This window comes from Triturus cristatus, chromosome 4_2, assembly GCF_964204655.1.
Source record: "Triturus cristatus chromosome 4_2, aTriCri1.1, whole genome shotgun sequence".
NCBI lineage: Eukaryota > Metazoa > Chordata > Amphibia > Caudata > Salamandridae > Triturus > Triturus cristatus.
In genome coordinates, this window is record NC_140586.1 from 730,620,680 (window position 1) to 730,643,877 (window position 23,198).

Sequence of the window (23,198 nt, forward strand, 5' to 3'; positions counted from 1 at the left end):
AATGTAGGTATTGGGCCTGGAGCCGGAGCACCCATTCTGCCCTGGGTTAATGGGAGAGTAACCATGCAGGATTGTAGACGTTTAAAAAAATTGTGATTTTAGTGGTAGAGGAATATTGGCAATATATATAAAGAAATTTAGGTAGAATGATCATTTTCGTTACTGCAATCCGGTCTGCTAGAGATAAAGGTAATTTAGTCCAGATAGTGATCCTCTCCTCCAGCCAGGCTATCGCCCTGCCAAAGTTTACACTCCATAATTCCTGCAAATCCCAGCTGATCAATACGCCTGTATCTGTGACATGAAAATTGGACTGAAGCACTAGTTCGTCTCCCACACCAACACCCCCAATCGGGTCGTGCCATAATACCCACCCTTGAACCAAGAACAGTCTTGCAATCAGAAGTTCGAGTGGGATTTATCTCTGGGGGACTAGGAGTCACCGGTATACATCCCCGCCATTAACAGCCAGGTGGCTGAGCTGGTTGTACAGGGTCAACCCCATATAACATTATATCATTTTGATGTGGGCAGCCCAGAACAACCTCAAGGAGTGCAAATACCTGCAACTAGTTAATTGTACAATGGCATGGATGTGTTTGTGGCAAGGTCCCCGCCCCAGTCTAGTTAGGTCGCTTTACATCATTATCTCATGTGATAGTCAATCATTGGCTCTCAGCCGGGCCTCTGCAGATGAATGTGTCGAGGTTGCAGTGGATTGCCTTGACCTACGAGCATGTTTAGCGAATTTAAGTGCAGATTTGGCATAAGTAAAATAGTGCGTCTTCTCCTCATAAAAGATTCACAGCTTGGCAGGATATATGTGGGAGTAAAGCATGCCGGCCTGTTGAAGAATTTGTTTTGCGGGTAGGAAGTCTCAACTGGACGCCTGCACCGTCTGGGTGAAGTCAGGATAAAATTAAATGTTGTTACATTGATACTGTACCGCCCCCGTTCTCCGGCCAAGCTTAGGACGACATCACAAAATGGGTAATTCAGCAGGCGAGCCACCATAGGTCTGGGTGGTGCGCCCACAGGCAGCTTGGGTCCGAGAGATCAGTGAGGCCTTTCCACTATGAAGACTGCAGAAGGTTCAGAACCAAATAATTTACACAATAAAGTCTCCTCTTTAAGATAGCAGTGGTTTCCGCAATGCCGATGATGCAGAGATTGTTTCGTCCAGAGCAGGCCTCCATGTCCTCGTTCTTGGCCTTTATGATGGTCAGTACTTGTAGCAGATGCTCTTTTGATTCTGCTTGGAGATTGTCTGCATCTGTGATTGTTTTCCAGCTGATCCAGACCGGTTTTGTGTTTATCAATACGTCGTTTAACTTAGTTTAGGCGGTTTGTAAGAAGGTCCAATTTTGAGTCCATGGTTTTTAGGCTTGACTTTACATCCAAAAATATAGTGCGAAGATCGTTGCCAGGCATCCCTTACTCCTCATAAAGAGTCACATTGGGCTCAGATTCTGGGCCCTGTTCGGCTCATCGGGTGAGACTTCCATTTTCAAATGAGAGTTTAGCTTGCTCGGCATCTTGTTTCCCCATTGCAGGTCAACCTAAGCACGTTCAGTGGATAATCCATGCAATGTGAGTTCAACTGGCCCAAGACTGCAGTCCCCAGAGCCGGGTGAAGAATTGGTGTGTTGTCTGCAAAGAGGAATCAGAGCCCGGCCACACTGCCCAGGTGGGCACGAGCAGGCTCCGCAGGATAGCAAGAACTCCATTTCCACAGTACCTGGGAATCCACAATAATGGAGTAATGCTGGAGGAAATATATATATATATATATATATATATATATATATATATATATATATATATATATATATATATATATATATATATTTATCGTGAACAAGGTGGCGAGAGGCCATCGAAACGCGTTGATGTGAACTCATCAATAAAGAGCCGAATGAAACAATCCCCCTGGGAGTGCAGTGTGGTTTTTGCCGAAAACAACTTGAACCGTATGCTGAAATATATATATATATATATATAATTTTTATTTTTATTTTTTTTATTGTAAGATTGTAGTTCATATGTGCGCTCATCTGCGTCCATCCAGCCAAGGTTTGTGCAGCTCGTCGTAGGACGGGGGCCTGCTGTAAGGTTCTATTAGACACAGGCAGTAACCAGGAAACACTAGGGGGCGTGCAGACAAGATGGCCGCACCTTAGGCAGGCTCCGTCAGTCCTGGAATACATATCCATAATCTATCCTGAATCCAGGGGCTAAACTCACCCAAAACTACATGGCGCTGACCCGAATGCCTGCAGGGAAAAGGTGGCACCGCCTGTGATGACCCAGAGATCTCGGCGGCCCCGTGAAGCAGTGAACGAGGCCGCGGCCTACGATGCGTGTTCCTGCTGCCTGAGGCTGCGACGGGCGGGTGTGGAGTGATCCTGGCGGAAACTGGGGTGGGCCACCGGAGCGGTTCCTCTGCTGTCCCCTGCCGTGTCTCAGGAGCCTTGGTGGTGTGTGCCGGGGGAATCGTCCGCGACTGAGGAGGTGACAGCGAAAATAACGCCGCTCCCGAGCTGCGCTCTGCCTGGGGACCGTTACTGAGCAAGATGAGGGCTCGCGGGGCAGGGAGCCAGAGCTCGCTGCGGACACACCGGGACCTCCGGGAGCAGTAAGTCGGGACAGCGACTACCCGTGGATCAAACGTGAGGGCCCAACGACTGGGTCGATTTCCAACGCTGCTGTAGTTCAGCTCGCCAGCTGGAGGCACAGGGACCGCTTGAAGGCGGGGTGCTGCCATGAGAGGCCAAGGACGGAGGCCTGATTAACACGTGACACCGGGCTTGGTTGAAGAAACTGCTGCGGCCTGGTCCCTCCACGCGCAGATACGCCTCGATAGCACATGATGTGGATCTGGCGTGGCGCTGCCTGAAGAAGTCTCCCTTGAGCCCGGCGGCGCTTACCCGGCTGTGGCCTGAATGGCCCCTGGGTGTAACGCCTGGAACATCTTGGTCCAGAATAGGTAAGTGGCCGCACCCGCAACCCGATCATCTCCTCGCTCCTAGACGATCCACCTGCCTGTCCGCTGCTGAGTGTCTGACGCTTCTGTGGAGCCCATTGCGAGGAGCGGGATCCCCTGACTGGGTGCGGATCCTCCGGCCGCTATACAGAACTTACCAAGACACTGCTCCACCGTTCCCTGTGATTCCAGAGAGCGAGCACGGTGAGTTGGTCCCGCGCATGGTCAAGACACTGCATTGCAGAGCTGCTGCGGCCCCACCGTTCGGAGAAGCCTGCCTTCCAATCACCTGCGCAAACAGAGACAGTAGCTGCTTGCCTTGGCACAGTGCGCAGCCACCGGCATGAGGCAGTCCAGATTTTGCCCCAACTCACCGTGGACTTTGCCGGGGGCGGGCACACGCCATCACCCGCGCCAGAAGAGGTGAGGCGCTGGGCCCTGCAGTATGTTGCCCTGCTGAGAGGAGGCCATGACTAAGCTCCTGAGCACACTCTGCTGCTCGCTGCTACCCAGGAGCAACCTCCCAGTTCCCCCTGAGTTGGGACAGCCGGAGGTCCAACCTAGAGCCTTCGAGAACAGCTGCCACTGGCCCGGCCGAAACAGACTATGGGGAAATCTGACGGTAAACAGCCTAAACTCTTATTCGACACCCACAAGACTACCAGGCGCAGAAGCTGGAGCACGACAATATGAGTCAACCAAGCCAGGACACAGATGAGGTGGACATGAAAACACTGCTCCACACCATGAAAACTAGTTTCGCTTCCATTGAGGGGAAAATAGACTCCATGTGCGCCAGAATGGACCAGATCACCTAGAAGATTGAAAAACAAGATGGCAGGATAAAAGAGGCCGAGACACGAATCTCAACAATTGAGGACGACCGTGCACAGATGGCAGGGCAACTCACGGACGTCGACAAGCTGCTTAGTGATTGCGGCCAAGAATGAGGAAATTGAAGCCCGCTCTAGGCAGAACAATATCCGCATCACCGGGGTACCCGAAACAACCAACAAAGGAAGACTTGAAGACTATGTAGAGCGGCTGCTCACCACCTGCTTTGGACAGGAGGCCTTCTCCAGAATGCTCATTGTGGAGCAGCCCTATCCTGGAGCGCCGCCCCAGCCCATGGTTGCTAGATTACTTAACTACCGCAACACTGCGCAGGGTGAGGGTGATGAGAAACATCATATTTGAGAACAATGCCATCTCATTATACCCCTTTTTTTTTATTTTTTTTTTTTTATTTTTTTTTTTACATTCAACGTTCAAGAAGCACTGAAGAAGTTTGCCCTCATCAAATAGAAGCTTCAGCAAGGAGTGGAATATGCCATGCTATACCCTGCACGTCTGCAGCTCACCCACAATGGCTCGCAACACATCTGCAACACCCCACAACAGGCGGTTGACTTCCTCAAAAAGACAGTTCTGGCTGCCAGGAGAGCGAAGCGCTCCCCGTCGGGAGGCAGAGACGACTCAATGCAACATGAAGAGATCTAGGTAAAATAGATACAGCCCTCCATATCAGCGCTCACAGGCTGGTCTGTGGACTATAGCAGCATAGTTACTCACTCCTATATACAGATAATGTCAGCAATTGTTAATGTAATGCCTCTGGGACGATGACTATTCTATTTTTCGATTGTGAGCATCCCACGGGTCATAAACTCTGCATTCCATGGACACTTCCTGCACGTCACGATAGTGCGGGAGGGGCTTTCACGCCCTCTGGGACACATGTCTTCTAGGGAGCACCCCCTTTCTCCATCACTGAAGATCGTCCCGTTCAGTTGTTGTTTTTGTAACTTTGTTCTGGGGTCACTACATATATGGGTCACCAATACCCCGGTCTGTATTTCACTATTCGTCTTGGATATCGAGGTTACTTGCTCACTCCAGTCCAGTTGGTTCCTTACCTCACGGACACTCGTGGCAGGAACAATGCAAAGCCAACTCAGGGATGATGTGATTCGCATGACACAAATGTTTTAAGATGTAACTGGAGGAATTGTGAGGGGGGAACTGTACACGGCAAGTTTGTGACGCCGCTGCAGGGGGAATGTTGGGGTAACAAGGCAGGCATGTTCAAACTAGTTACAACAACTGGAATGCGTGGGTATGGAGCACCCTCGGGTACCAGTGCAGAACCACAATACTTGTATACATGTACAGAATCAGGCAATGGTGGGTGAGAGGCAGAGAACCACTGTCAGAGGGAGCATGAACCTCCTCACCTGGAATGGTAGAGGACTGGGTGACCCCAGGAAGAAACAGCACATTTTGGCCTACTTAGACAGGCATCACGTTAGCATCACAATGCTACAGGAAACACATACCCTCCCCACATAACAGCCCCAGTTAGCCTCGTACTCTGCTTTCTCCAAGGGAGCGGCAATTTTAACTAAACAAGCATTTGCAATGCAATAGCTCTCGCATTACTAAAAGTTTGAGTTATTGGTGTGTCATAATTATTTGCAAAGCCTATAGCTCAAACTTTCAGTAATGTGAGACTTATTGCATTGCAAATGCTTTACCTTTGGTATAATCGCGGCACCCACGCTTTACTTTTAATGTTATAAGTAAAGCGCGGGTGCTGCGATTATACCAAAAGTTAAGAAATGGATGTTTTTTCTATTCCTTTACTTTTGGTATAATCGCGGCACCCGCGCTTTACTTATAACGTTAAAAGTAAAGCGCGGGTGCCGCGTTTATACCAAAAGTAAAGAAAAACAAGTGGCGTGCGCGTCACGCCTGTCTCTGGGCACGGTCATAGCTCCTCCCACGGCCTATTGGTGTCTAACACGCTTGGTGCGTGTCATAGACACCAATAGGCCATGGGAGGAGCTATGCGCGCGCCTCAAGCCAATTGCGTGCAGTCTTTTAGAATAAGACGCACGCAAAGGCCAATGGGGGAGCTGAAAAGGAAACGCACGAGCATGTGCGATTCCTAGGTCAGCTTGATTTCCCCGTTTTTCACCTACTAAAGGTCTCGCGACCTGCGCGAGCACTATTGCGCAGTGCAACGCAGGTCGCGAGACCTAAAAAGCGGTGCCCTATATTGAGGAGGGATCTGCAAACGACCCACATGGGAGGTACTGCATAACCTGGGGAAGGCTGGCTACTGCCTCTATCACGCTGGTGTGTAGCTATGGGCCCAACGTGGACGATGAAGATTGCTACATCACCTTATGGACACGCATAGTAAGCATAGGCTCGACCCATCTCATTTGGGGAGGGGACTTTAATTTAACGCTCTTTCCCTCGCACGATCGTTCCCACCCACTGCCACATCACTACTCCAAAGCGCAACGCCAACTTCAGCAAATAATTGCTGATAATTTGCTGGTGGATGTTTGGTGCCACATCCACCCGACACCGCAGGAGGGCACATATCACTTGGCAGTACACAATAATTGGTCTAGGCTGGACATGTGGATCTTATCACAAGACCTTGCACTGCATGTGCTCTCCTCTCACCACTTGGCGTGCACGTACTCTGACCACTCCCCCGTGATAATGTCAATCTCCCTGGCATGTTGACCCAAATTAGAACGTGGCGACTACAACCTACGGCGCTCCTAGACACGGTGTTCAAGACTGAACTAGGGGAAACATTAGAAGAATACCTGAGACTTAATATAGACTCTGTGCCATCCCTGGCTACTGTGTGGGAGGCACTGAAGGTCACCGTTGGGGGTCACTGCATGGCCAAAGTGGGAAGCATCCTCCAAGACATTCGCACAGCGATAGCACGCCTGGAAAACCAGATTAAACAGCTGGAAACAGCAGCAAAAGAGGCACGCGCGGGCCCTATCCTGGCCCAAATGCGCTAGTCCCTCACAGATTATCAGACTGAAGCTGAGAGGAAATGTCTCTTCCGAGGCAAATATCACACTGCCCGCAGATACGGTGAGGGTGAGCGTCCTAGCAAGACGCTGGCCGAGACCATTCGGCCACCTAGAACGTCGCATCATGTACTGGTCATTGGGGATGGGGTGGCGCATCGGGGAAAGTCCCCCGTAATGGGGGTCTTCACTGCGCACTGCCGAACCCTGTATACGTTGTGCGCTACACGACAGGCCGAGACTCTGCATTATTTGCAACAGGTAGAATTGGCCTGGCTCAGCAACTGGCAGAGAGAATTCTTGGCAGCTGACTTGGGGGTGGATGCAATACGAGAGGCTATAATGCAAATTGGGAACGGTAAGGTGCCGGGACCCGACGGCCTTGGCATAGAGTTTTACAAGAACTACATACACACTGGCCCCTTTCCTGAAGGCTGTCTGAGAAGGCAGCCCAAACCGGGATGCTCCCACCCACTATGCAGGAAGCAATGTTGGTCTCACTACTGAAACCTGGGAAACCTCCCCGAATCCACTGACTCTTATAGACCTCTGGCCAATACCTTGACGTCACAATTAATCGGGGACAAAGTCCTGGCAAACAGGCTCATGCTCTTGATGGATAACATCATCAGAACTGACCAGGCAGGCTTCATACCTGGCTGATCAACTTCGCATAACTTGAGGACCCTCTTCTCCATCATGCATGACATCGACCAGGAGGAGCAGGCGGTGGCGATCTCCCTAGAAGCCACCAAAGCGTTCGATTCCCTGGAGTGGAGGTATCTGTTGCAGTCCTGACTCACATGGGATTCCCTCCAGGTTCCTCATGTGGATTAATTTGCTATATTCTCGGCCCTGCGCTTCATTGCTGCTGAATGGGGAGCACTCCCCTGCTTCCGGCATCACCAGGGGTATGCGACATGGGTGCCCCCTTTCACCCCTGCTATTGGCGATAGCCATGAAACCGTTGGCATCCATGTTGCGACAGCACCACAAGCAAGTTGCACTAGATTATCCCATGAGGTCAGTCGTTATCTCGCTATATGCAAATGCCATTATGCGATATGTGCGTGATCCGGCTGAAGGATTAAATGGCATGATCTGTGAAATAACATTTCGGGCCTTCTCAGGGAATCCCCGTCAAATGGGGCAAATCCCAAATCATGTCGCTTACGAGCTGCACCACCCCGTTCCCACTGGACTACCCGTTGCAGTGGTGCGCAGATGGGAGTCACTATAGCCAAGGATAAAGAAGAATGAATGCGAACTAATTATGGGGTGGCCCTAGCTAAAGTGGAAGACCAGCTCACCAGATGGATAGCTCCCTCGCTGGCCGATTAGCCATAATGAAGATGGTCATCATGCCCAAACTTTTGTATTTGTTTACAAACAACCCCTTCCGCCCCCCCATCCCTCGGATGCCCCTTCTTTACTAGGCTGAAGAGCCAGCTCATTCGCCTTGCTTGGGGCGGGAAACCACCCCGGATCAAATGGTGCACCCTCACTCTGCCGTTCACTCAGCGCGGGTTTGAAGCGCCCGATCCTAGACTCTACTATCTCAGTGCTCAGGCACACTTCGCCGTTTAATGGTTTGCGCCTCCACCCTTTATGACGCATCTGGCGGTGGAGCAGGGGCTCATGGCACCCTTGCCTTTTGTGGGGTTCCTGGGTGTAGACGACAAAGCAGCTAGGGGAAAGGGATCCGCCGTGGCTTGTTCAAATAATGCGTGGCGTGCCATCGCCAAGCTGTCCCAAGCTCCCATGCTATATTCCCCGCTACTCCCTCTGCTCGACCAACATAATCTGCCAGTCACGCACAAAGCCATCTGTACCACCAGGGGTGACTCAAAAGTGCGACCGAATTCTTGTGCGACACAGCACCCACCACTATGGACCGCTTCCTATACATTCGCCTGCGACAAGCTGTCAGGGCTGCTACCACTGCGTTCCCAGAGGAACCTCCCACATTGCTCCCATTGCACCAAACGATACAGGCTGGGGCACCGCATGCCGTGGCCCGCATATATAAAGCCTCAATAGGGGCGGGGACCCACAACACTCCTGAAAGCGAAACAGGATGTCCCAATTCTGCATCCCACCCCTATCACAGAGGAGGCCTGAGTGTACAGCTGTCAACAAACTGAGCGCATCACCGCTAGCATCAGGTTCAGAATAATCCATTTTAAATTTCTCCACAGAATGTACTATACTCTGGTGAGGCTGTACAAACTCCTATTACGAGAAAACGACCGATGCGACCGCTGTAAGCAGGAAGGAGCGGTATTCCTACACGTAGCGTGGTAGTGTAGGGCCGTAGCACATTACTGGACCGAGGTGGGAACCCCTTCACTCGCGGCCTTGCGATATCTGGGAACCCCTTACTAGATGTTTGCTTAGGGAGGCTGCCAGGAACTAAGAAGATAGCGCTCCACCAGCGCAAACTGACTGTGCAGCTGAGAATGAAGGGTTCAATAGTGAAGGGTTCAATAGTGAAGGGATTGACCACCAGTAAGACTGATATGAAACTCTGTTTGTCGGCTGTACCTATGCCTGATAATGTATACAGAGTCCCGCATATTCCAACTCCACCTCTGTACTGTACTGATGTCTCCACGCGTTGCCAATGTACTGCCTGCCACACACTGTAACTGTTATGTCATTGTACTGAAAAATGGCAATAAACAAGGTGAGCTGTGGCCTTCTAATCCAGACCAGCGGCCCACGTTCCTAGACATGGTAGGCTAGGATACACCAATGCCTCGCTCCTGTAGCTGCAAGCACCTCAGTTTGCCCTGTATATGTGGAGGGCACTTCTCTCTGTAGGGAGCCGGCAGGGCACAATCATGAGGATAGCCACATCCGTCCCTTTCCCAATGACCTGCAAGTCTCTCTTTCGTGGGCCGGGCTCCATAAACGAGGTCTATCCAGGCCTCGGGCCAAATCAGGTGGCACAGCCTGGGGTCGACCGTCTCCCATTCCTGGACAAGTGACAAGGCGCTTTATTTTCTTGTTTTTTCCCCCCGCCACCTCCGGTGTCTGAAGCGTGGCGGTCAGCTTTCTGCAACAGAACCCCTGCAGGTGAGGCACGTCTTCTTCTCAGCCGCTGACGCAGAAGTCCGCAGTTGGACCGGGATCCTCCTGGCTCGTCCATCAGCCATAAACCGAGTATTGCCGAGGTCTGGTGAGCGGCACAATGTCGGGGCTGCTGAATGTATTTCAGGGGGCCTGTATTCTGCGGCTAAATTAAGACTTTATCACTCGGCCAGCAGAAGCCTCTCAGAAAGCGGCCATCTTGCTGCATGGCTAAGCCACACCCCTCCAAATTAGATTAGGAATCATGGTAGGGGACTACCCACCTCAAGTAATAATCACAACCATTTTCAGGGTGAACCCTAAAAGTAATTAAATTACACTGATCTCAACCCCTCGTAATTATGGCACAGTGCAGATAGGCTTAATTTAAGGCAATGTGCAAAGTATTTATGCAGTACAAAAACAGTAATAAAGTCAAAATGCAGAACAATGAAGCTACCAAACCGAATTTGAAAAGTAAAGTATGTTATTAAACAAAATGACACTAAATTGACAATCCAATCAGGGAGACCAGAGATATGAATTTTTAATGTTATAAGTGGGAATAGCACCAAGAAGCAGAAAATGCAATGGACAGCCCTCGTGGTAGACTGGATAGAATGGGACCTAGGCATAATTTAATGAAGACCGCGCGGGAACACGTTAATCTTAGTCAAAGATTTTACCTTCTGACTTAATGTCCACACAATGGTTAGAAAGTGTTAAGCGTGTAGAAATAGAATAACTTCGAGTTACTGCTTTTTCACACATCGCGAATCCCAAACATTGATCACACCGATTCAATAGTCTCTTTGTAGGCGAAGGAGCAAGGTCCGTAGTGTGCTACACTATATAACCTTTGGGTTGCCCCTTTAACCACAAAATGAGTTAATGCTATTATGTATGCCTCATTAGAACGTGTGCAACTTCTTTAGAATGGTAATGTAAATAGCAAAAGGACAGTACGAGGGGACTGGAAACTGCATGTTTTGAATAAAACGGGTTGTACTCCCCTGCTGCGGAGTGCGGTCTCAGTTTGTGGGACAAGTTTGGAAAAATACATAGCGGCAGTCCTAGCCGCATGAGACGACGCATCGCCAAAGGAATATCAGCGGACTCGGAGGAGTGAACTTTTAACTCTTTATTAGCACAGCAGGTTCGTGATTGTAAACATACAGCGTCTAGTCCTGAAGCCCACTGGAGGACGACAGATTGTGTCCAAAATCACGTCTCAGCAACAAACCCACCGGAGGGTGTATAAAAGTAAAAGGTTACACTAGGAATCCCAGCGTGCACCGTTTAATTGAAAGGCTCAATGTGAAGGCACACCGGAAGCCAACTATGTATAAATCACGCAGGGGATGCTGGTCATAACCGAATTTGAATATGCTGCTGACACGGGCCTCTGAAGAGAAGCCTAACCTTTGAAACGCGTCAGGCCAAGACTGTACGAGGGGACTGGAAGCTGCATGTTTTGAATAAAACGGGTTGTACTCACCTGCTGCGGAGTGCGGTCTCAGTTTGTGGGTCAAGTTTGGAAATGTATATCATTTTTTTTGTTGCCCAAACTAGCAATTGTCCATTGCCTTGCCTGAGGCCAACCTTTTCCAATTGTACCTTCTGCCTTTATTCTTTTAAGTCCCAATCCAGGTTGTCCGTCACAGACCAAACAGGAAGGTCCAGTCCAGGTCCAGTTGCCACTAGTCACTTGGACAGTTACAGGAAAAGGCATATTGTAGCTTGTTGTGTCCCTGTAGCTTTAACAATTGGTCAGCTTTATGACCCAGTGAGTCCAAGTCTTTGTCCTGGGTACAAGAAGGAGCAGGTCCAGCCCTTTAGGATTTCTCTGAGGTCACAGACAGCGGGTCAGTCCTCTACTGTTCTTTATTTCCTGGAGTGTTCTGAAAAAGGTGCCTGGAGATGCCACATTTATGCCTGGCACAAGGTATTCGGTAGGAATGACTTCTGGTCATGCCCTAACCAATGAGGTTATAATTCCTGGGGCCAACCCTACTCAAGGCATTCTCAAGATGGTGAAAGTATTTGCAGCAATTCTAAATTTGTGCTCTGAGGGCTGTATGTGGGGGAGGACTGTAGTATGTTCCATTTTCCTCCAACATCTAACACTAAATAGAGTTTGAATCAGTCACAGCACCACCAATAAACCCAGAAACAGAAGGCTTGCAGAACAAAGCAGAGTTTTCTAGTAACCAGGTTGTGGATACCCAAGAATTGTTTTGTCGCCCTGTTTACCTTTCTTTCAAGTGTGCTTTCAGTATTATAAGTAAAAACCCAGCAGACCTGTCATGCAGGATTTGATATTTCAAGCAGAATTTGACACTACGATGTCCAAAAGAATGCTCCTTGCGCCCGGTGCATATTTTGTCCGGTTCTGAGAAATCAACTCTTCCCAGTCAGATTAGTTTATCGGTTGCGCCTGGAAGGCACTTTACAGCTTTTTCACACCTATTTAAATACTAATTTCTGGCTGGCAGATATAGCCTACAGGAACTTGAGACAGAGAAAAGATTTCTTTCTGAAAGTTATCCTTAACATTTATTAAAATTCCAACTTCACTGTTGGATTTTATTTTAATCCCTATTAAATGTAGCTGTTTAATTATATTTCTAGCTAGTTTCATTCCCAAAATAAAGAATTAGGATTTTTAATCTTTACTCTGGTTTTCTACTTAGGACAGTTAGGCTTGCCACAGCGAAACATTTGCTTTTGTATGCTGGTCATGGTCAGAACATGTTCACATTAAATGGCTACATGTCCTACTTTTAAATAACAAGCACCCTGTCTTGTGGGCTACAAGGCCTACAAAGGGGTGACTTAATAATATTTATAATTTATTAAAAAGGAGGCTTTGATCCCTCAGTTTATTTTGGCACATGGAATTAAAGGTTTTAAACTGGCACAGTTTGTCTAAAATGGTACGCTTGGATCCATGTTTGCACTGCTACTGGAGTGGATGGCACAATAGGTGCTGCAATCCTCAGTCGGAATTTAACTTCCAGGATCTGGGCACACTCCCATACAGTAGGTACCTATGGGCAAGTTAAATATACAAATTAGAAGTATGCTAAATCAACCATATTAAAAGGGAGCACAGACACTTTACTCCTAGATAGCAGGGATGAAGTGCAGAGAGTTCTAACACCAGCAAAAAATAAAGGGTCTGGGAAAAGGAGAAAAATCCGAAGTGACCATGCAGAAAAGATGGACTTCTACAGACCACTTTGGTTAGCTAATGTCTTTCTAGCTCATTGACGAAGGAAGTCTTGTGAAGATGGTGTGGAGATTTGGCTGCTTTCTATGTTGCAAAATTCCAATAGAATTTTGTGGAGTTCCTTGGTTGGGTATTTTGCCATTATCGATCCTGCTTGAGTAGGGGATTTGATTGCCTTTTTATGAATGATTTGATTGTATTTAGTTTTCTTTCATATTTGCCTTGCTTTGAAGTTCTTTAAAGGATTAGTATGCAATTGGCTATGGTCATCCATTCATAGTTTCCTAATGGAATTTATGATCTTCAATTGCTTGTTTGTAGTTAGATGAAATGCCAGCTGTTGCATTTTTAATGTGTTCCTTTGTAATTTGTTGTGGGTTGGTGGGATTCAGTTGATACTTTATTTGGGATCTTGATTGGAGATGGTCTGATGATAAGTAACATTTATTGAACAGTATATGACCAGCTAAGTGGATTGTACAGAGGCGATCTGGGGGGGTGGGTGGTGGGGGGGCGGATGGGTTTGAAGCGTGTGTTTTTTGCTGAGATATAATGGCATTTGGTTGAGGAATATTTTGTTTATCAAATTAGATGTTTAGGTCAGAGTATAGGCATATTGGAGATTTTTGTTGACAGATCAAATACTGCTTAACAGAGAGCAATAAAATCATACAATGCCATCTATAATAGAAAGAATATACATCACTGGCTGGTACAAGTGAACTTGTGCTTTAATAATCACTAAGGTAGTTTACTTGCCAACAACATTGTTATAAGTGGACCGCAATTGTATATTTTCATGCGTTATCTGGTCACCAAAAACAGGTAAATGAAAGTTGGGTTTTTTTTGTTTTTTTTTTTAATGGTCCGACTTGGATCCCCTTCTGCCACTCACCCACATTTAAGTGGCTATGCCCGTGTAATGGGGGTAATCTACAGCAGTAAACCCATAGCAGCACAGGTGTGGTTCTTTGTGCCTCTTCACTTGGGTTTGGGATGTGTGCTTTTTACCCCATTTCTTTTAAACTTTGTTTCTTTGTACCTTTTTTTTAGGAGACTTTTTATGAGTTCAGAAGAAAATCCTAAAGGAAATTATATAAGCAACGGAGATTATATCCTAGTAGAAGGAGATGACCCTGATCGACCCTACGTGGCCAAACTTCTGGATCTATATGATGATGGTATATGTCAATACATTTTATTGATATTAGACTCTTCTTAAGTCTAGATTCTTCTACCAATGTTATAGATACATGTACTCATTCCTGTAGTATTTACATGACAAAACTATAAGTTGATAAGGACAACTGTCATTATCTGTACTTTTAAAAGAAGCTGTATACACTTCAAAACTTCCCTTCCACACTTGTTTTTCGTGGAAGTTGCCAAAGAGCATCAGAGACTGAATATTGTGGCTATAACACTGTTTAAATGTAAGCCTTGTTGATAGGGTTGGTGGGGCTATTGAAGTGTGTGCTACCCTAGCATTCTATGGGCCTCCCTAATTGCACATAGTAACAAAGTAATGCAAAGACGGTTCCGCCACCAAAAAGTGGCATGACTGAAGTTGGACATCCAGTTATTGGGTAATGCTTTAGCACAGTCTCTTGCATCACTGTTACAAACTTACCAGGGTGTTTATTGTGGTATAGTGTCTTACCTACAAGAGTAGCCTATACTTGAAGTGCCTGGAAGACTGCTGTCTGTCGTTACTGTGACTGCAGAAGGGATCAGTGTCTGATTACATTTTAACTTCTCTCAGTGCAAGATTTGTTTAAAGATTTTGAAGTGTCAATCCATATGTAAAGCACTCAGTCACTCTCACATTTGCGCAACAGCAATCCTCATATAAATTAAATTAGCATGTAATTAATGGAGATGAGTGGATTTGTGCTTCAAGCGCAGATAGGAGGAGGTATGGGAGCTTAAGATCAAATTTGTTATGAGAAGGTTAGAAGTAACAGGCAAGTCCTTAACAAAGTATGGTTAATTCATGTAAAACCCTCCCAGTAAGGTTGGTGGCAGTAAATCTAGTTTCTCAATTGAAAATTACCTAGGTAAGAAACTGGGAGCGATAGTAGTATAAGAATAAAGACTGCACAAGAGGTTAAGTAAACTCTTCCACGTTACACAATTAAAGTAAGTAGGAAGATAAGGGGACCTGGTTGTTATCAGCTGTCGGAATTTATACACGAGCCAGCACAAGCATTCCTTATTGCAGTATGGGTATAATATATTTTGTAGATGAAAAATAATTTGCTTGAATCACACATTACATGTTTGTGTTATGGCATTAATTTGCAATTGATTAAAACAGTGATGGAGAGAGTGGTGTGTATGGGGGAGGATTTGAAAATCTAGACCTTCCATGAAATGACATTGTAAAGTGTTTACATTCATATGTTTAGGGATCTTGACACGCCTGTCTGAAACACTGTCTTGTCCCAGACACTGTGCTGTAGTTTAAGTAGATGGGAAGCAATGTATTTATTATTCTGTGAATGTGTTGTAATTAAAATACAATAGATGTTAAATGCATCATGTATAAAAAGTGCACTGTGAATGCGCACAGCATTAGTCGACCTTGAGGTACTGGATTTGAGAAGGGTGAAATGCTTTATTAAGTGATGTTGCTAATATATGTTGCACAAACATCTTTATACAACAATACCAAAACCTTAGTGTGTACAGCAGTTAATTGTAGAGTGTGCATATAGTATGCATGAGAGTATATTTGCTTACTTCACTAAACTGTGATTGGAGACAAATTGATTCATCTGTTTCTTTGATACTAGCTGTTGGTGCAAAGACATAATGCTTTGAATAAACCTAATAATAGTAAAACAATCGTACTTCATTAAAGTTTTCTATGGGGCGTGGCATGCAGGGGCAACATGGCAGAAGTATTCGAAGGTCGCTCCTCCACATATCCCCATGATCCGACAAATTTATGTGAATCTGTGACATCCAGCGCAGGACGCCAGGGCGTAGGACTCTACCCACCCCTAGAAGTCTGGGAAGACCACAATGCAGCCTCAAAACCTGTTGCCTGTGTGCCTGAGCCTGAAGTGAGGGCTCGGCGAGCAGGCCTGGGGAGGCAACTGCTATGCAGCGCACGTGCAGAGAGGGACGACGCCAGGAAGGAGATCAGCGAGAGACCAGATGCTCGCACCCCGGAGTGTTGACTAGGCATGAGGTGTGTCCGGTGCAGAGGAAGGCGTGTTTTTGAACGGCTGCGGGAACAAGTCGTGCAACAGGCACTGCCTGCATCGTTGGGCGTCTCCTGTATGGGACGGGAGGCAAGAGACCCCCCAGAGGAACAACTTCATGAAGCTGCCCAACAGACTGTGACTCTGGGCCCTGTGAGTCGGTTCCCCACACAGGGCGGAGAATGCAACGTCGATACTACTGCAGGGAAGGTGAGGCCTGCAGCGGTTCATTAGACCCAACACATAGCGTGACTCCCAGTTAGGTACTCGCCAGAACAGCTGCTACCCCCGTAGTGCCATAGACTGAACCATCTACACCAGGCGATGAGAGGCACCTTCTATGCAGCGCCTACGTATAGAGTAAGCACCAGGAGCCCAGTAAGTTATATTACTTGGAATAACCCTATGTGCCTGATTCACTGTGGGGCAGGATGAGACTTGAACTCTTGGTTGAGCTGATGCAACTATAGACCTGATGCTATAGAACATACTGCATACTTACGTGACCTGCATAGATACTCTCGGCTATACTGTTCGGGCCTGTGAGTTGCAACGCATCAGTCAGACGAACGGGATTACTCGGCTGCAGAGATGGGCTGCACTAAAGGCACTGGATTGTGAGCCTCCTCACAAGCCGCAGGCCCTGTAGAAATGGACCAAACACAACCTACGCTGCAGCATGGCCTCCCAGGAAGACAGACTGGACGCCATCCTGAACGCCATCCTGAACGCCATAGAGCGATCTAGAGTCGCTGGAATCTAAAATCGATGCAGTGAACCTAACGATATTGCACACGGATCATAGGAAGTTAAAGGATCGCGTCACCTCTGCGCAGCAAGACATAGCGGATCTCAAACCAATCAGTCTTCATAGAAACACAACAAAATGCACACAAGGCCTGAATACGCTACCTTGAGGATCGAGTGGAGTATGTGGAAGGCCGCTCTAGAAGGAACAAAGTCTGTCTGATTGGCCTACCGGAAGGAGCGGAGGGCCAAGACATTGTTACTTTTATGGAACAATGGCTTAAAGACATTCTACCCTCCCCCTCTGTCTTCATTTTTAGGGTTCACCTGGCGAAAGCAGCGCATGCGCTGCTCTCGCTATTGCGAGTACCTTTTGTAATCAATTCTGTCGAGGGCTTTCGTGCATGCGTCTGCATGGACAAACATGGCTACTCTTGCCATTTGTCCATAGCAGACAGCATGTGCGTGCCCGTCGGGACTGTGCACAGTCCGACGCCATTTTGTTTGCATTTTGTCGTCATGGCAACTAAGCTGCCGCTTTGCGTATGCAGCTTGTTTGTATCTGTACCTGCCACATGGATTCAGACACGCCACCCGTTCTCATTAGTTTTGAGTAACTCTTGAACTCCTGAATGTGCTGTATTGTAAACATTGGTGCTTCCCCAGGTGCATTGTGGGTAAATAAATCTTGAGGGACTAATATAAGTCACCCCACCTCATGGATTTCGAAGAGGCCTCCTGTCCGAGATCTGCCATCTCTGGGCAGGTTCCTTCTGTATTTACGGCTTTTTTCCCATCTGGGTTTTGACAACGCAGTTGTCAAGTGACCTTTAACTCTGTTGCCTCCTGCTATTTCCCGCCTGTGTATCTCAATCTCACTCCAATGTGATAACATTCCATGCGTTAGCACATTAAACTCACACCTTTGCTTTGCCAGGGCTTGTTTTCCTTAGTTCTATCTACACTTGGCAAGCCCCGGTTTTGACGTCACTTATTAGTTCACGCGGACACAGAACCGAATGCTGGGTGGAGCACGGCAGGGAAGGATGGGGTAAAAGGAACTATTGAGCGGTGTGGACTTGCAAAGGGCCAGGTATTGGGTGTCCCCTGTCCCCTTTACGCAGATGGCGCCCAACTCTTTCTTACGCCTTTCAACAACTGCCTAAACTTGGAAAAATAGACAGTTGTCTTTTGTGCACACTTTCTTAAAACCTAATTTTTCACCACGACGCTCTACTAGCGTCCCTTTACAAGGTCCCTAAAAATTGTTTGAACATATAAAGACATGAACTAACAACTAACCCATTGAACCGTTTCCTTTTCAATATTGGATTTACAGCACTGACAGTTACACAATGCAGCAGGAGAAAGCTGAAAATTAACAGTTATGAAAAAAAGACTCCTGCTCGGAATTATCCATTTTTGTGTGTGGGGGGGGGGGGGGGGGGGGGAAACAAGGGGGTACGATTCGAGGGGAGAGTGAAACTAAAAGTAAAAGCGCAAAGAACCGAAGACATCAGCACGGAAAATCGACTGACCAAGCACCTGTGAAAGTACAACCAAGAGAAACTGAAAGATCAATGTTCAGGGGCGCTGTCCCCACCCCTCCCTGCTCACAGCTTCGCAGGAAGTAAAATATACACAAGTGTTATTTTCCAAAATGTTTATTTTTGCTTTTTACCATTTGCTAGTTTTCCCTTTCGTAATACTTTAATGACGGGTCAGCTATACCACAGCTCAGAACCATTAGGGGAAATTTCCTTTTTTCTACAAACTTAGATCAGAATGTTCAAGAAGTTCCTTAATTTGAGTTATAGTTTCAAGGAACCATCCATTGCAGTAGCGGTGCCCTTTTGCGCATCTTAAGTTCTGAGTAGATGCACAGATAATATCATGCAAATATAAATTCACGTTTTGTATTTGCAAAATATCAATTTATACTACAATTAATTTTAGTGCCAAGTGAAATTAAGCCACCTTGGTGTAATAGTTTGTGAGAGTAAATCTGCTCTTGGGGGCATTAATTTAGTGATTCAGACCAGAAGTGTCTTGCACAGTGGGTGAATACCCTATGCTTGTGTGTTTTGTGAGTGTTCACAGCCTGGAAACAGTGGGATAGAAAACAACATGAGGGGCAGGTGTAAATGCCCATCGAGAGGCAGGAGCAACATTAGAAGGGGATCTCCCCCAAATAGGTCGGAGCCTCCAGGCACTGGAGGTAGGCTGGCTGGTTCAAGTGCCGGTGGCTGCAGCCTCTGGCACTGGAGGTAGGCTGGCTGGTTCAAGTGCTGGTGGCTGCAGCCTCTGGCACTGGAGGTTGCTGGTGCAGGCACTGGAGGATTGGTTTGTCCAGCTACCGGAGTTTGAAGCCCCAGTGGTGGGTACAGCCAGTCACCAATATCTGATCACTTTTTTTTTTTTATTTGATTTTTACACTTTCGGGTCCGTGGACTTCTAACAAAAGAAGTAAAGCCATAAAAATATATGCACTTGTCAGCTTGGACATTGTGATGTGCCCCGCCTTGAGGCACGGGGAATCAATTAGCCGCGTAGCCGGAGCACAGGATCAGCCCACGCTCTTACTCAGGTTGGAGACCACACCTCCGAGCGGGCGGCTCCTTTTATTCTTACCCGCAGGCCACGCCTGGCCCGCGGATGTGGTGGGGCAGTTTTGCCGAACGACTAGACCGTGAGATGTTACATCCCTATCCAACTCAGTCAAATGAAAACACAAATAACCAAATTAATTAGTTCCGACAGTTCAGACAGTTCAACCACAGAGGTGGTGGTACTTGCGTGTCTTCCGCCGGCCGCCTCCGGATCTCATCAGCAGGTGAAGTCCTTCAGCCGCTGGCTGGGGCGAGGGTTCGGCCTCAGGCTATACCGTTGCGGAGAGCTTCGCAGTCGCGGACTGGTGGGCAAACCACCCCTGGGGCTGGGCTGGATGCCGGTACAGTGATGGTCTCTGCGGTCTCTGGTGTCTGTGAAGGTGCGCTACTTGAGGGTCACTCCATGTGTCTCTCAGGGTGTTCCGGGGGCACCTCCTTGAACCAGGACACATTTCGGGACACTTCCTCTCCTCCTTTCTGGGCGGTTATCCTGGTCCCACGGTTCGCAGTGACTGTCCAGGGCCCTGGTTCATAGTTTGTTTTACATTTCCCTCCTGGAAGCGGGCCTTCAGGAGGACGGTGGCCCCTGTGCGGAGCATCCTCTGGGTGGCCCGGTGACGGAGGCTTGCTTGTTGGTTTCGGCAGGTTCTCCTGTCTTGCACGTCCTCTGCCTCCACTGGGGGTGGCGACCACCCCGGGCAGGTCGGGAGTAGATCTCTTCGTGGGCCATGAAGCATCAGTGCCCACGGGCTCCTCTGGGTGGTGCAGTGGGGTGAGCTTCTGTACTCTCGCAAGAACTCGTGGAGTCTTTGTTCTGGGTCTGCTTGTTCTACGCCCGCAATGCGAAACGCCTTGTTTAGCGTGCGCATAAAGCGTTCCACATCGCCATTGGCTTGCGGCCACCGAGGGGTTATCCGCCTGTGATGTATTCCTCTCTGCCTTAGGAAGGTGGCAAACTCTGCTCCCTGAAAAGGTGGTCCATTATCGCTGCGGATTTCATGTGGGAACCCAAACATGGCAAACACTTTCTCTAGGATGGGTTTAATCTGGGCGAACGCTGTAGATGCCACTGGTTCTACGATGGGGTACTTTGAGAAGGCGTCTACAAGCACCAGCGTGTGTTTCCCTCCGGGGAAACTCCCAAAGTCTATGCTTACTCTTGAGCACAGGACGGTGCATGCATCCTCGGTAATTATTGGGGCAGGTCTTTCTGCGCTACTGGTCAACTGACACAGAGGGCATCGTCGGACGTATTCTTCCACCATATTCTCCAGTTCCGGAAACCACACTTTCTCTCTAATTCTGGCTTTCATTTTTGTGATCCCTTGATGCCCTCCATGGGCCAGCTGCGTCGCTTTGTGCCTTAGGGCTTGCGGTATCACCAGCCTGTGTCCTCTGAGTAGGGTCCCGTCGCTGGTGGCGCTGAGTTCGTTTCGTATGTGCCACATCTTGGCTGTGTGTTCTCGATCTTCCGGACTCCAGGAGTTGGCTTGCCGCAGATAGTTTGTCCACGACCCTTCCTGGACTGCTTTCAGAGTCCTGTGGTATACCGCGTCAGTGGTGGCCGCTTCTTTGATATCTTCCAGCGTCATGTTCAGAGGGCAAGCCGCTGTGGATACTAGGCGCACGCATTGTTCGACGTCTTCCGTGTCCTCTTGTGTTTCCGCCGGAACTGGGTGTCTGGACAAGAAGTCTGTGGCTCCTGGTCGGTATACCACCTCCATTTCGTACGGTTGCAGCTGAACTGCCCATCTCTCGATGCGCGGAGGTGAATGAGGCGCCGTCCCTTTGAAGAGTGGTACGAGTGGTTGGTGGTCAGTGACCATCGTGAACGGTTGTCCTTTTTAGATATAGGTGGAAGTGGTTGCAGGCCCATTTGATAGCCAACGCCTCTCGTTCAATCTGAGCGTATCTGGTTTCAGTAGGTGTAAGGGATTTGCTGGCGAAAGATAATGCTGCCCAGTGGCCCGGTTCGTGTTCCTGGGCCAGCACGGCGCCGAGCCACACAGGGCTTGCGTCTACGAGTACTTCCGTCCGCTTTGTTGGGTCAAAGTAGGCCAGTGTGGCTTCCCCTAGGAGGGCATTCTTTATTCCTTGGAACGCCTTTTGCTCCTTCTGTCCCCATTGCCACTTTACGTCTGATCTTGTGAGGGCTCGTAGGGGTTCTGCTCGAGTGGCAAGCCCTGGGATGAATCTCCCACAGTATGTTGCCATACCCAGAAAACTGCGCACTTCCGTCGGTGTTGTCGGTGCGGGTGCGTCTTTAATGGATTGTGACTTCCTTGGGTCTACCTGAATACCCTCTTGGTTGAACACGTACCCGAAGAACTCTAGGGACGGCTGGAAAAACTGGCACTTGTCCTTGTGTAAGGTCGCCCCGTGTTCTTCGAGGCGTGTCAGCGTGTTGCGCAGGTGTTTTTAGTCATCCGCAGCTGTCGCAGAGTGGATAATATCGTCGCTAACATTTAACACCCCGGGTAAACCTGACAGCATCTCCCCTATTGTGTTTTGGAATAGTTCCGCCGCTGACGATATTCCGAAATTGAGTCTTTTATACCTTCGTAGTCCCAGGTGAGTACTGAAAGTGGTGATGTAGCGGCTTTCCTTAGATAACGAAAGCTGGTGGTATCCTGCGTTAAAGTCGATTTATGAGAACCACTTTGATCCGTTCACATCCGCGATGATATCCTCCATTGTTGGCGTGATGTGACGTTCCCTCCGTATGGCTTTGTTGGGTAACCTCATGTCGATACAGAGTCTTATTGCTCCCGTCTGCTTGGGTTTTTCTGCGATGACCATTGGGGACACCCAGGGCGTTGGCCCCGACACCTTTTCGATGACTCCTGTTTTTCCAGGGTCTCTAGCTCTTTCTCCATCAGCGGCCGCAGGTGGAATGGGACTCTCCTGTGTCGCAAGGCGACCGGGACAACTGTTTTGTCAATGTGTAGTTTGTCCGGGTCGCATCCCATCAGCAGCTCCTCTACTTGATGGGTCTTGATTCTCCTTGCGAAGGAAATCCGGCCCAAGTCTTCTGCGGTGTGGCTACTTAGTAGTGTATCTGCTTCCCTGTCGATGACCTGGATTGTTGTTGTTACTTCAAGGTCATCTGCCTTGACGGGGACGGTAATCTTCCCTTTCAATGGAAGAGGGGTGTCTGCTCCATATGCGAAGATTATCGTTTTGGATGGTTTTACTGGAGGGCAGGGTCTCGGGCGTCTGTATTGTTGAAGGCCCATTACATTAACTGTGGCACCCGTGTCAATGACTGCTTTCACTTCTGTTCCTGCCACGTGGACCACACACGTCGGTTGAGGCCTGCGGCGTAGCTTAAGTTCCCGCGCAAACGAGATCAGGTATGCTTCTCCGTCGTCGTCTGAGTCTTCACTCATCTCCTGGTATCTCCTCCCTTTCCTCTTCGCGTCTTCTGGTGGCGCCCCCTCTGTTACCGCCAGTTCCCGTACTGCCCTTGTCGGGGGCCTTCGGTTTCGGAATTCGCGGCCT

At 48.4% G+C, this 23,198-nt stretch overlaps 2 protein-coding genes across 2 annotated transcripts in view; one reads left to right on the forward strand and one right to left on the reverse strand.

Annotated features, from left to right (window-relative positions):
- Positions 1–23,198, reverse strand: part of PRPF38A (pre-mRNA processing factor 38A) — a 288,792-nt gene that overhangs the window by 148,608 nt on the left and 116,986 nt on the right. The gene's annotated exons all lie outside the window — the stretch shown is intronic.
- The window catches only part of ORC1 (origin recognition complex subunit 1), a 177,639-nt gene that overhangs the window by 13,434 nt on the left and 141,007 nt on the right, over positions 1–23,198 (forward strand). Inside the window, exon 2 of the mRNA XM_085602615.1 lies at positions 14,186–14,313. Within this exon, the coding sequence (XP_085458741.1) occupies positions 14,186–14,313 (128 nt within the window). The remainder of the gene's footprint in view (positions 1–14,185; positions 14,314–23,198) is intronic.